At 45.5% G+C, this 14,627-nt stretch overlaps 1 protein-coding gene across 2 annotated transcripts in view; it reads left to right on the top strand.

Moving 5' to 3' along the window:
- magi2a (membrane associated guanylate kinase, WW and PDZ domain containing 2a) overlaps nucleotides 1-14,627 on the top strand; it is a 330,301-nt gene that overhangs the window by 89,786 nt on the left and 225,888 nt on the right. For both annotated transcript variants that reach the window (XM_034674120.1, XM_034674119.1), the window contains exon 2: nucleotides 13,239-13,355. In XM_034674120.1, the coding sequence (XP_034530011.1) occupies nucleotides 13,239-13,355 (117 nt within the window). The remainder of the gene's footprint in view (nucleotides 1-13,238; nucleotides 13,356-14,627) is intronic.

Here is a 14,627-nt window from a genome sequence, read left to right as displayed (position 1 = left end):
CACTTGTTAGGCTGTTTGAAGCAGTGGTTCTCAAAGTGGGGTCCTGGGACCCCTGGGGGTCAGTGTACCATAGCGTGGGGGTCTGTGAAATAATTAGAATACATTTCTAATAAATTATAAAACTGTGCTGTGTCATTAAAAACAGCATATACACCATTGTTAGGATACCATTTGGTGGCTTGAAGGGATATGTGAATCTTGCTACTGTTAATTTTTTTTCTTTCTTGAAAAGTATAAATGTTGTCATGTTGAGTCCACAAGGAATGAAATGACCCTCTGTTTTAAAGTATACAAGTTGTATTTACTTGATTCAAATTGAAGTGTTTTCTGTGTATCACTATGGAACAGGTCTGAAGTATTTACATTGATAAGTTTTACAATACAAACTGTTCCAAGGGCAACTATGAGTGCAAATGGTAGTTAGCATGTGCTTAATCTATGTTACAATTATGAGGGGGTCCTTGGAAAATTTTCTCACCTGTGAGGGGTCCCTGGCTCCAAAAGGTTTGAGAGCCCCCTGTTTAAAGGATGGAGGACATCGTGCTTATGCGTTACAGTTTAAGACGAAATACGCCGCTTTCATGTTGCTTATTTAATTTTGTAGGTCTTCTTCTGTGCTCTCAAAAACACCACACTCATTTACCCGGTTCAATATCTTAATCCAAACGTTCCTTTTCTCCTTGTTTGTTATCTTTGACGATTGACTTGCTGATAACAGCTGTTTGTTCATTCTATATTCTTGTAATAAAATGTCCATTTCTTCTTCTGCTGAAAAATATTTTTTTCTTGACCTTCTCTCAGTCACACCGGTACCACTCACCATGTTTATTGTTGTTTATGCGTAGTAGGCATGCACAGTTCGAATCTGTTGGATCAGGGTTTTCCAGGAGGTTCCCTGGACATATGACGCTTTGCACCAGCCTCGCTTTCATCGCGCAATTAGTTAATTGGCCAGTTATTTGCAGTCATGCATGCGGTTAATGCCACGGCCAAATGGGCCGTTCCATAACGGTACGTTAAAACTAATGGTCCCGTTTGTGTAATGGCTGTTAACCTGTTAATGTCAGCACAGGTTCAACACCGGGTTACTCCTTTTAGTTTGAACTTGATCTAAGGTTTGAGAGCATATCACAGGAGGAAGATGACTGTCCTGCAGTTTGATCGATGTGGATGCACAGTGCTGATGTCTTCAGCCGTGGAGGTTGCCATGACACTGCACTTACAAGAAATTATTCTGCAGCATTGAAAGCATTTAGCTTCCTTCCTGTGTTGTGCCTTAGTAAACTGGAGCCATGCAGTGAAGGGACTCGACTTCAGTTAGAGGGCTACATCAGATCACCTGAGACTCGATGGGAGTATCAATAAGCTCAAACGAGCCTGGTCTGATCCCTTTCCCTAACCGAGAGTCAAACTGCAGCCTTCAAAATCCAGAGGCTGAATAACACAGAGGTCCCATCCCATCTTAGGTCTGATTTCATCTGAATCCACCATGAGCAGAGCACTTTACAGCTTTTAGCAAGTTACAGCTGCAAAGACAAACTTCCTTTAACAGGCAGAACCCTCCAGCAGAACCAGACTCATGGTAGACACACATCTGCTGAGACCGAGTTAGGGTTGGAAAGAGGGATAGAGGAGATGAAAAGAGAGAGATGATAGTGAGGAGGTGGATAGTAGTATTTGTACCAGCTGTAGTCTGGAGCGTCCACAGCAGCAGGCCGTCTATGGTAGAGAGTCAGAGGAACCTATTAGACAAGGGAGCTCAGGGACTCCAAGATCTATGGTTAGTACCTTTAATGGGTTAAGAAGGGAAGACAGGATTGCAGTGTGTCAGTTCCCCCATGCAGTTGTTCTTCCTCTGACACTGAGTTCCTGGGACCAGCTTCAGACTTTATAATCAATATCATTATTATTATTTTAAGTTATATTTTTGGGGACTTTTACACCTTTATTTTAAAGAGGAGAGGACAGGAAACAGGGAGATGATGAAGGAATGACATGCAGGAACGGAGCCGCCGGCTGTATGGGTGCACGACCCAACCATTAGGCTAAATCCAGACCCATATTAATGTAAACTTGGGTCATATAAATGCATCTGTGTTAATTTAATCTGGTTTAATAACCATCTGACATGAATATCATAAACTGATTCAGAGCTGATCGTCTCCTCCTCCTTCATTATACGAGCTGCAGACGGCTCTGAGTGATGTTAAGTGAGGAGATCGTTCCTCGTTTGAAATCCAAGAAACCGTTTCAGACACGAATCACAAAAAGTTGGCGCTAATGGGAAACAAGCAAAATAAATAAAGCTGTAGTTTGTGCCTTTTATGAGTTTGATAATCTGGCAACCTTCTTCTGAGTCAAAAAACTGAAGTGCTGAACACAAACTTTGAAATAACCGATGAGAGAAGGGTTGTATCTGAAAATAATGTTGCAGTTCAGAGAGCACAAAAGTCTGAACAGTTTGGTAAAGATAATCAAACTGATCTTCTCATTCAATCAATCAATATCATGACACATGGATTTGAGACTAATCTGGTCTTGAAACGTCTCACTGGAGTAAAGAATAATTCTTTAGTGTCAGATATCATCGACGGACTCTCCAGACCTACAGTGTGTGCCGTCTCCAGCTGCGAGCGCTCACTCATAATTGTTACAGTAGTTGGTTAGCGTTCGCCCAGCCATGCACCCGCATCCCAATCACAGCCGGTGCTCACCCAGTAGCTTACCTGCATGTCAATGAGTCTGCTGAGTGGAGACAGAGCACCTTGTATAATCACATGCTTTTATGCAAAGTCAGGTTCACATGAAGTTCAGCCAACTTTTCCTGCTGAAAGACCGACATCTTACCAGGAAATACAGATGTAGGGACACGCAGCAACTGGTGCCAAAAACGACATCAACACTCACCAGGAGACACGGTGTCATGCTTATACCGTGGACGATCACTAACAGTGTGATGGTGCTTTTCCAAAAAGGAAATCTGGACAAACATCACATGTTGATGGGTATAAATGGAGCCATATGTGTCTCAGCACAGTGCAGGCTCAGAATTATTTAGCACCAGCCTGCTCTCCCATGCTGTTCCCCATCAATCCACTGCTTAGCATGGCCGTGGGAGGGACATATTCCATTACCTGCTCCACCAGCACTTTCAGCGCCCCGCTCCCAGGATGAAACAGGCCAGGCCTCCCCCCCCCTCCAGGAGACGTGCTCGCACAAGCAGGCAGCTGGTAGGCTGAGTGAATTTCCACGGCGTTGGGTGAACTGGGGATGGTCAGCTTAAAGTTCCAGAAGGAAGGTACGCCAAGTAATCACCTGTGGGGTTTGGAGAGCTGGATCACTGAGTGGTTGTGTGTTTCCAGGCTCAGGTTCTGCTTTTTCAGGAGATTAGTTCAGTTGCTTAAGTCTTTTTCTTTGCAAACAGAAATAGCTTCTGTAGTCTGAGGATTTTGTGAACAGACAGTCAAATGTGTACTTTTGATTTCAGTCACGATGACTGAGAAATACTCTGCTTCCTCAGGCTCTTCCTCTTAAACATCAAACCCTTTAAATTAAACAGATAACAGTGTTCGACCTATTTCTGTCTTCCAAACCATAACAAAGTACACATGGCATTTTATACTGTCTAACCAAACCATGTTACAGTTTGGACAGTTTCATGTGAAAATCAACCCTGACCATTATGTCAGGGACCTTTTGTGTAGCTCATGCTGCTTGGTTAGGCTCAGGTAATGATCCTGGTTGGAAGACGCAAACAACGACCGTCTGTAGAAACAGGGTTAGTCCTCCAGGTTCTGGTTTATGTTGTGCCAAATCACAGCAAACGTTATCTCAAGACGCTTTTACAAAGAGAGCAGGTCTAGACCGTACTCTATGTTATATTATTAATAAAGACCCAGCATCAAGACAGGATAAGATCCAGTCCCATCTTACAGACAGGACTCAGTCTGATCTCATCTTAATCCACCATGAGCAGAGCACTTTGCAGCATTAAGCAAGTTACAGTGGCAAGGACAAACTTCCTTTAACAGGCAGAAACCTCCAGGAGGACCAGACTTGTTAGGCAGCCATCTCCCTCGACCGTGTTGAGGCTGGAAAGAGGGATGGAGGAGATGAAATGAGAGAGAGGGAGATGATAGTGGTGAAATGGATAGTAGTAGTTGTAGCAGCAGTAGTCTGGATTGCCCACAACAGCAGGATGTCTTCTGAGCGAGTCAGAGGAACCCACGAGACAAGGGAGCTCGGGGACTCCAGAAAGGTCTATGGTTAGTAACTGTGATGGGACAAGAGGGAAAGACGGGATCCCAGTGTGTCAGTTCCCCCGGCAGTCTAAGCCTATAGCAGCATAAGAGCTGGTCCAAGCCTGAGCCAGCTGTAATTATAAGCTTTATCAAAAAGGAAAGTTTTAAGCCTAAAGTTCCAGCTTATTTTGTTTCATGTCTTCATTTTCACTTTTGCACATGTGACCTCATCTATAGCATCAGGTTCTGACCATAGACTGTATATAAAATGGACGTCATCTCGCTCAGCTCGAAGTGAGGCCACCACAAAATCTGCTCCCCCTAGTGGCTGACTGCAGTATAGGTCTCCCTCATTCATTTGAATGGGGCTGAGATCAAACTTTAAAAAAGTAAATACACGTCGTACGAATGTTTCTCACATCCGTATGCTGTGGTGATATGTAGTTATTATTTGACTGTTTTGTGTCCAAGGCCTCTTTTTTCTGAAAAGTTTCTTTTTCGTTAGTTATTAGAGTTTAAAAAACGGGGTTTTACATCCTGGTTTGCTTTGATTGACAGCTGCCGTAGAGAGAAACTCCGTAGGACCTCGGGACGCTACGCTGTAGGGCAGAAATTCCCTACTGCACAGACTCTGGCTGCAGAAAATGTACAAGATGTCAGCGTTCTGGAACAGGATATTTTGGCTTCAAAACCATACAATGGAAAAAGGCAGAGGGACGCTGTCCATTATTTATACAGTCTATGGTTCTGACTGGAACAGGTGGCTAAATCAACATGTGCCGGCCCGTGCAGGCTCTATGCATTACCATACCAAAGTGCCCAATCATTGGACGTGGTTGGGGGTGTCTCTGTCAATCTATTAGAAGCTGTTCAGATGGAGCAAGAGAGTAGAGAACTCAACTATTCCGTCTGTTAGCAAATGTTTTTAAGTGACGCTGCAGAGAAGAGAAGCTGGTCCATCACATGGAACCAACAGCAGATTTGTCCCAGCAACATTTATTGTCGTCCTTGTGCATGTTTGTGTATGCACGTTAATCCATCTGAAACCAGTTGGTGTTGATAGATTCACACACATTCACCACAGTGTTGGCTTCATACATGTTCACTGACGACTAATCAACAGAGCGCAGTGTGTGTCTGCTGAAACTGGCAAGGTTTGAAGCCCATCCTGATCTTTTAATTAGTCTGATTATCCAAACAGCTGTCTGCTGGCACTCACTCCCACTTTAACACACACACACGCACAGCATGATAATGCTACATATGCGAGCGCCAACGGGTGCCCCCAGAGCGGGGAGTGATAAATATTGTCAGTTCGGCGCTTGTGATGGCGCTTGAAGCTCTGTCTGACTGTCAGCGCTCACACAGACTCCACGCTGGATTTTTTTTCTGACAGAGAAGAAAGTTTTCAGACTTCAGCGGGAGACTTTAAACACTCAGCTGTCACGACGCTCAACAACTCTGTTTGTTAACACTCGGAGTGTTTTACATGCCTGCGTGTTTGGTGGTCATGTCCATGATGACCTTGCAGGCTCTTTTTAAACCAAGCTCCTCCTGAGCTCTGTGTGTATTCAGTCTGAGATGAGCTCTGCAGCCGGTCAGCCCATGTGGTAAGAGTATGATTTCTTTTTTAAGGTTCAATAACTGATGCAGGGATTCGCCAGAGGGGAAACGTCTCAGCACCAACACATATTTGAATCTAAACCAGCGTGGTAGACTTTATAAATCTGCTATCAGATGGTCACCTAGCAGGTTTAGAGTTTAATGTTCTGGTTTGAGTTGGATTTGATTCACGGTTAAGTGGTCTCACGCGTTGAAGAGTGCTGAATTATTCATTTAGCCATCGTCTGATGAGAGATGAACCATTCATTTGGCTCAGTACGAGAATCTGTGATGATACAGAATCCTGAAACAAACATTCAGTCCCAGCAGAAATGTTTGAAAGGAGCTTCAGTCTGCGGCAGAATATTCCAGATACAACCCTACAGGACAGATATCAGACACATGCTCAGAGTATCCATATGTGTTTAATAACCTACATTTACAGGAATAAAACACTAATACTGCAACCTGACACATTCAATTAGAATTCTTAAATCAGTTCATCATTAATGTGATTGTGCACTGAGACACGGCTCAAGCCGGGTGGTCCCTCTCCTCTTTAGAGCGGGGGACACAGCGTCCATGATTTCCAAAAAGAATGTCAGATTCAGATTCATCAGACTGCAGGACAGTTTTCTACTTCCCCTCAGTCCATCTTAAACGAGCTCAGGTCCAGTGGAGTCTTCTGTGTTTCTGGATCATGTTTTTATATGGTGTTCTCTTTGAAGGGTTCAGTTTGAACCTGCATTTGGCTTTTGAAGTGATTTTGAGCCCATGCAGTGACTTCCACTACAGAGTCATGTCTGTTATAATGCAGTGACTTCCACTACAGAGTCATGTCTGTTTTTAATACAGTGACTTCCACTACAGAGTCATGTCTGTTTTTAATGCAGTGACTTCCACTACAGAGTCATGTCTGTTTTAAGTGCAGTGACTTCCACTACAGAGTCATGTCTGTTTTTAATGCAGTGACTTCCACTACAGAGTCATGTCTGTTATAATGCAGTGACTTCCACTACAGAGTCATGTCTGTTTTTAGTGCAGTGACTTCCACTACAGAGTCATGTCTGTTTTAATGCAGTGACTTCCACTACAGAGTCATGTCTGTTTTTAGTGCAGTGACTTCCACTACAGAGTCATGTCTGTTTATAATGCAGTGACTTCCACTACAGAGTCATGTCTGTTATAATGCAGTGACTTCCACTACAGAGTCATGTCTGTTTTTAGTGCAGTGACTTCCACTACAGAGTCATGTCTGTTATAATGCAGTGACTTCCACTACAGAGTCATGACTGTTTTTAATGCAGTGACTTCCACTACAGAGTCATGTCTGTTATAATGCAGTGACTTCCACTACAGAGTCATGACTGTTTTTAATGCAGTGACTTCCACTACAGAGTCATGTCTGTTATAATGCAGTGACTTCCACTGCAGAGTCATGTCTGTTATAATGCAGTGATTTCCACTACAGAGTCATGTCTGTTTTTAGTGCAGTGACTTCCACTACAGAGTCATGTCTGTTTTTAGTGCAGTGACTTCCACTACAGAGTCATGTCTGTTATAATGCAGAGACTTCCACTACAGAGTCATGTCTGTTATAATGCAGTGACTTCCACTACAGAGTAATGTCTCTTTTTAGTGCAGTGACTTCCACTACAGAGTCATGTCTGTTTTTAGTGCAGTGACTTCCACTACAGAGTCATGTCTGTTTTTAGTGCAGTGACTTCCACTACAGAGTCATGTCTGTTTTTAGTGCAGTGACTTCCACTACAGAGTCATGTCTGTTTTTAGTGCAGTGACTTCCACTACAGAGTAATGTCTCTTTTTAGTGCAGTGACTTCCACTACAGAGTCATGTCTGTTTTTAATGCAGTGACTTCCACTACAGAGTCATGTCTGTTTTTAATGCAGTGACTTCCACTACAGAGTCATGTCTGTTTTTAGTGTTACTATGCATTTAGGGTTTTATACCATACTACCTTCTGTAACATTAAACACTATAACAGTTAGTCTTTTTCAATTTACAAAGTCTACCACCACATCAGCTCATCTTTCACATCAACTAAAATTATTCACAGCCACCAAACTCCCTGATTCCTCCTCTGGAGACGATGCATCTTCCTACAAAACATCATTGGAACCACTCAAGATATTTTAATCTCTATCAAAGTGATGGACAAACTGACTCCACTATCAGACAGCCGCTGACATAGCTGATGACAAAACTGACTTTCTGAATGTACCTGCTGAAGACGATACCTAAGACTCTAATCCATCACCCCAACAAAGATCATTTTTTATTGATGTGTGCAGCAGATTGGGAACCCAGGCGTTCAGACCTGACATTTCCTCATCAGTGAAAGCTGCTGCAGCTCAGCTTCACCTGCCTGAAGTCGCAGCCGCAGCCAGCGCTCCTCTGTGAGCTGCACTGGTTTGTTCCAGGGTATGAGGCAGTTAGCTGTTACAGCACCTCTATCCCCCCGAGGAACCAGCTGCTCTCTTGTTTTTTTGCGTCTCCACAGGCTGTTCTTTCTCTTCCCTTGGCCTCCCAGGAGATTTACATGACACCTGCTGAGCTAAATGGTGGATTCTCTTCATGTGCAGCGCAACAACGGTTTTCATTCACCCATCTGTTTGGGAAACTGTTATAATGGCTGCATGTGGCTGTCAACACGCGAGGAAGGCTTCTTAAACTGCAGGGATGAGTCGTTTCATCTCGTTTTATCTTGTCTTCCATGCACGTCACCGTTTTTCCCCATTCCTCAAGGTCACAGTGAAATCTGAATAATGGGAATAAATGCACAAGTCGTCATTACCTTTGGGATTACTCCTGTGCCCTGCTGATTGGTTGAAGTATCAGCGTGTCTGTTTTCATGAGGTAGCTTTTATGTCCTCCTTTTTCTGTCCCCTCCCCTCCATATTTCCGCCGTCACACATATCCCCTTCGGCATTGTCACATTTCAGCCACGTCGTGATAGCACTCCTCTCAGACGGCTGATGAGGAACAACCTCAAGAGAAAAGCGAGAGAAGAGCATCACATCTGTTCAGATGACCTCCTTCACCCTCATGCGCCTCGCTGACTCCAGACCAGTGGAGCTGCTGCAAGAATTGGACTCTCTTGCACTGCTGTATGAGCACACACACACACAGAATCTATTTTTGGAAACATGGCCAAATATTGGGCCATATTGAAGAGAGCTGCAGTCACCAGTGTGTGCTCTAACTGCTGCTCAGTGAAAGAACCTCTTTCTGATGGTCACATGCAGTCAGTCCTGAAGAGACAGGTCTCTCAGTTCTTCAGACATCAACAGAAAGTCATGTTTGAGGCAAAAGTTAAAGGGCTTGATGAATTATCTGGAGAAGAATAACTGAAGCAGGAGGCTGTGAAGAGTCAGTAAGATGACGGAAAGCTGGTGATGCTTGTCAATCAGATCGAACTCATGAATATTTGAAGTTCTCTGTGAATATAACTGGAGGGTCTTGTATCTTCTGGTCTGAAACTTGAGCAGGTTGCATGGCGTGGGATTCAGTTAGCGTGACTTAGCCAGACGAGCTCAGCGAGTCAAGATGGTTTGGGATCCTCAGTTAATTCTTGGTCTCTGAGGGGCAATATCATCAGTAAATACAGAGGTTCAGCTCGATGGGATTAAGTCTCTGAAATGTTGAAATAGCGTACACTGAAATAGCAGGTACATTGTACTTTTGCCTTTCCAGGTCAAGTTGAGTATCATTTGTTGTAGCTGCTTGTTTATAGTTGTTTGTTGCTGCTTCTGGTTGTAACTACATGATGCAGCTTGTTGTTGTAGCTGCTTGTTGCAGCTGCTTGTTGTAGCTGCTTGTTGTAGCTGCTTGTTGCAGCTGCTTGTTGGAGGTGCATGTTGTAGCTTCTTATTAAGGCTGCCTGTTGCAGCTGCTTGTTGGAACTGCTTGTTTTAGCTTATTGTTGCAGCTGCTTGTTGTATCTGCTTGTTGGAACTGCTTGTTATAGCTTCTTGTTGCAGCTGCTTGTTGTAGCTGCTTGTTGGAACTGCTTGTTATAGCTTCTTGTTGCAGCTGCTTGTTTTAGCTTCTTGTTGCAGGTGCCTTTTTTGGCTGCTTATTAAGGCTGCCTGTTGTAGCGGCTTGATATAGCTGCTTGATATAGGTGCTTGTTGGAACTGCTTGTTTTAGCTTCTTGTTGCAGCTGCTTGTTGTAGCTGCATGTTGCAGCTGCTTGTTGTAGCTGCATGTTGTAGCTGCTTGTTGCAGCTGCTTGTTGTAGCTGCATGTTGCAGCTGCTTGTTGTAGCTGCATGTTGTAGCTGCTTGTTGCAGCTGTTTGCTGTAAAGGCATGTTGCAGCTGTTTGTTGTAGCTTCTTGTTGGAGCAGCTTGATATCACTGCTTGTTTTTGCTGCTTATTATGGCTGCCTGTTGTAGCTGTATGTTGTAGCTGCTTTTTGCAGTTGTTTGTTGTAGCTGCATGTTATAGCTCCTTGTTATAGCAGCATGTTATACAGTCTTGTTGTAGCTGCATTTTGAAGCCGTTTGTTGGAGCTTCTTGTTGTAGCTACTTGTTGCTCATCTTATTGTAGCTGCTTGTTAGGCGGGAAGGCCATGGCCTCATCTCCACGTCTGCTGGTTTCCAACCGTAGCAGGAAAATAGTTGGTGTCAAGATTTCCAAAATAGTGAGTGTCATTGTTGGCTTTATGACGCCTCTATGAAAACAGCTCCTTTTCTTGTTTACCTTCATACTACAGCTGGAGTATATTTCATGTATATTTCACTGAAAACTGTGATGGACGTGAGCTTAATGATCAGGACAAAAATCCACAGATGATGAAATTGTTGTAAAGCTTTAGTACTCCTGTACATAGAGATACTCTGTCTGTGCTTGTAGCCTTGACAGTATATTGCATAGAACTGCTGAACAGTTGAATATCTTTGCACTCTTGCTTATTTGTTTACAGCGCTGGAGCCTGATATAACACCTATAAAATCTGACATTGTTTGGTTCCATTTTGATGCTCCTGCCTTTTAAAGCCGAGCCTGCAAATGTTTATAGGAGCTTATAAATCTGTGTCATCACCACAGGAAGGAAGGAGAAAAACAGAAAGACTGCACAGCAGAAATATGCTTCAGTTTGAGACATTAACAAAGAAAGAAACCAAAAGCTAATCAGGATGTCTGTTCAGCAGGAGAGAGAGAGAGACACAGACGAGCTCAGCTCATAGATGATGAGTATCTCCCCGTACTTGTTGACAGTGGTAGAAGGTCAGATCCAGGCCATGTGGATGCTGTAAGCCGATGAGAGGAGAGGGCTCGTGATGTGGCAGGGGGGATGGCTTTTAATCTGGAAGTGTCATATAAAACAGATGCAGTGCCCTGAGCTGCAGAAGGGGGGCGTTGTTGCACCTGAGAATCTGCTGGGATGCAATTGGAAGAAGGGATCTCAGTGCTCTTGGTCTCTGCTGCCTGAGCTCAACGCTGCTTGCTCTTCCTCTCCCTTGCACACACACACTTCTCCCCTCTTTCCCGCTCTCTTCCTCTCTCTCTCTCTCACAAACACACACACACGCTCCCTCTTTGCCTCGGTTTCTCTCAGTCACTCATTTCTACTGCGCTCTCCTGTTTCATCTCTCCTCCGTGGAGTGCAAGGAGAGGTGATTCACAAACCTGGACTGGCTGACAGAGTTGGGGACCTGAGGGACAGTACGGATCCGGACCGGAGTGTGGAGTTCCAGCCGGTAAAGATCCAGCCCCCAGATTTCCTTCGGTGGAGATTATTTTTCATTTGCATCACAAAAACCTGTGGGGGGAAAAAAAAAGGACTGTGGCACTGAGAACGCTGCACGACCACTCTCCTCTCTAAAGGTGCCATTAACGGTGTCTGTGTGTATGTGTGTGCGTGTGTGTGCGTGTGTGCTCACCTTTTCAGTGTGCACGTTCATTGGCTTACCGTCTTTTCTCATGCAAATGTAAATTGGCCGGTCGTGCCGCTCCACGTCTCTGACACAGATGGAGCCGGTATCTGTAATTCAGGTTTGCGCGATTATTACACAGCGCTCCGTGAATTAGTTCAGCTCTGATGGATTAGTGCATGCGTGTGTGTGCGTGCGTGTATCTGTGTGTGTGTGCGCACGTAATGGAAAAACCACAGTCTGAATAATAGATCATCAGATATGACAGAAAACTTCCAAACTGGGTTATTCTTGAATCGATGAGCTGCTCATTATTCTCCTAACAGCCTCCTCTGTTCTGCATGTTTGACGACACGTCCTCCTGCACATGTGTGTTGCTGCTGACATGTGTGTTAGTTGGCGTATCATGCAAGGATGTCACTGCCTCGGGATCACGCTGGGAGGGGAGGGTGTGTGTGTGTGTGTGTGTGTGTGTGTGTGTGTGAAGGGAGCTAAATGCTATTTGGCACGGTGCCAAGTTGCTGCTTTTAAAAAAAAAAAAGGATGCTGAAGGTTAGACGAATGTCTCCTCAGCCTCCTCTGCTGCTTAGACGAAGAAGACGAGTGTGTTGGTTAAAGAAGCAGCACCATGAGGAATCCCTTAAGTAACGTCAGACGAGTGCCCTCCTTCTCCTCCTCCTCCTCCTCTTCCTCTTCGTCCTCTCATTCGTCCTGTCCTGCCTCCATTTGAAATGTGTGGCAGAGTAGATAGATGGAGCATTTCTGGGCGGTTGGAGAACTGGAGTTGATGCTTGTTTTAGCCCACTCCTCCCTTTTCTACTCCCCCCCCATGGGATTTGCCCTTGCCTTCTTCCATCTCTCTTATCCTCTACCTCCTTTCCACCATCATTGCTCCTTTTAATCCATCCTCTTTCCTGCTGAGCCAGCCAGATTCACTGGTTTTAAAGTGGAAGCCCATTCAGAGAACTGGGACTATGCTGGAGAGATGTGACATGAGGGGAGAGAGAGGAGGGGGAGTAAAAAAAAAAAAAAGCCCCCAGGGGAAGTCAACGGGTGATTTATACGTGGACATTTCTCCACACATGTTCGGCCGCCGCTCCAATTAACACCTCCACCAATCCGTGGCGGCACTTGACAGGTGCTGAGTCCTGCAGAGGGCAGAGTGTGTTCATTAGCGTTGCCTGTGTTTGTTTGTATGGATGTAGTGAATTCAAATATGTTCCGTGGTTTTCTGTGATTTCTGGGTCATTTGTCGCTGCAGTGTTTTCTTGGAAGTTTGGTAACTGCAAAAACAAACACAGTGAGTCAGGCTATTTTTTATCCCAGTGGTTCACAAACACATCCAGCCGTTCCCGCTTCACAACAAGGTCTGACTGTTTTTGGCTTTCCACAAGCAATTTCTTTACGTCCTAACACAGCCTTTGCTGTCAGAGTGATTGATGTGATGGAGAAGGTCTGACTTTGATTACTCACTCCTGTCCCTTGTGTTCCTCCAGGGGGCGTGATAGACAAGGACCTGCGCCACTACCTCAACCTGCGCTTCCAGAAAGGCTCAGTGGACCACGAGCTGCAGCAGATCATCCGGGACAACCTCTACCTCCGCACAGTCCCCTGTGAGTTACCTTTTTCTTACTTTGCTTCTTAACACAGCCTCGTTACCTTGACTTGCCTCCTTAAGTGACACACTTTGGGGAAGGCCCAAAGACCTGCAGGCGCAGGGGGTGGTAACTTGAGTCATAAATAAAGCATTGTGAGACTTGGTCACTCCCACCATGTTGTTGGGCTGCCCAACATCATGTGAGTCTATAACACCTTCACTATTCTGTGCTGATCCACAAAGCCTCGTAGTTTTCTCATCTTCAGAGAGAGCTTGAACATCAGAGTGTGTGCAGGTCTCCGTGCTGATGAGTGTTGTCTGACACGGCTGAAGGCCCAGGATCAAGCAATCAAGTGGACAGTGAGCTGATATTGATTTTCAGCTTCCAAACCACAACATGAATTATCCTTCTCAACATCTTCCCAGAGTTTTTGTCTCAAATACTTTGAGAGGATGGACTCAGTAAACTGAGACCAGATGATGCTCCACCAGAGGAGCACAGGTTGGGTCCTTCTGCTGCTGTTTAGGTCCTGACACTACAAACTGGAGCATAGGTGGAGACAATCAGCAGGGACATGGGGGCAGTGGGTACCTGGGGGATAGTGGGGACATGGGGGTCATTTGGGACTTGGGGGTCAGTGGGGGCCTGGGGGACAGAAGGGGCAAGATGGTCATTTGGGACCTTGGGGACAGTGGAGACATGGGACAGAAGGGACACTGGGTTAATTTGGGACATGGGGGTCAGTAGCGACCTGGGGGACAGTGGGGACATAGGGGGCCAGAAGGGACACTGGGTTCATTTGGGACATGGGGGTCAGTGGGGACCTAGGGGATAGTGGAGACATTGGGGACAGTGGGGACCTTGGGGACATGGGAGACAGAAGGGATATTAGGGTCAGTGGGGACCTTGGGGACAGTGGGGACATAGGGGGCCAGAAGGGACACTAGGTTCATTTGGGACCTGGGGTTCAGTGGGGACCTTGGGGACAGAAGGGACACTGGGTTAATTTGGGACGTGGGGGTCAGTGTGGACATGGGGGACAGAAGGGACATTTGGGGTCATTTGAGATGTAGGGGTCATGGGGGTTTTAGGGGGCAGTGGTGACAGCAAGGATAGGGGCGACAGTGTGGACCTGGAAGTCAGCGGGGCGTGGGATGTGGTGGGGACGGTGGAGAAGTGGGTGACAATGGGGACCTGGAAGTCAGTGGGGGCTTGGGGGTGAGTGGGGACGTGGGTGACAATGGGGACGTGGGGGTCAGTGGAGACCTGGTAGTCAGTGGGGACCAA

The sequence above is a fragment of the Notolabrus celidotus genome, chromosome 21 (genome assembly GCF_009762535.1).
Source record: "Notolabrus celidotus isolate fNotCel1 chromosome 21, fNotCel1.pri, whole genome shotgun sequence".
NCBI lineage: Eukaryota > Metazoa > Chordata > Actinopteri > Labriformes > Labridae > Notolabrus > Notolabrus celidotus.
This window is presented reverse-complemented; position numbering and strand designations above follow the sequence as displayed.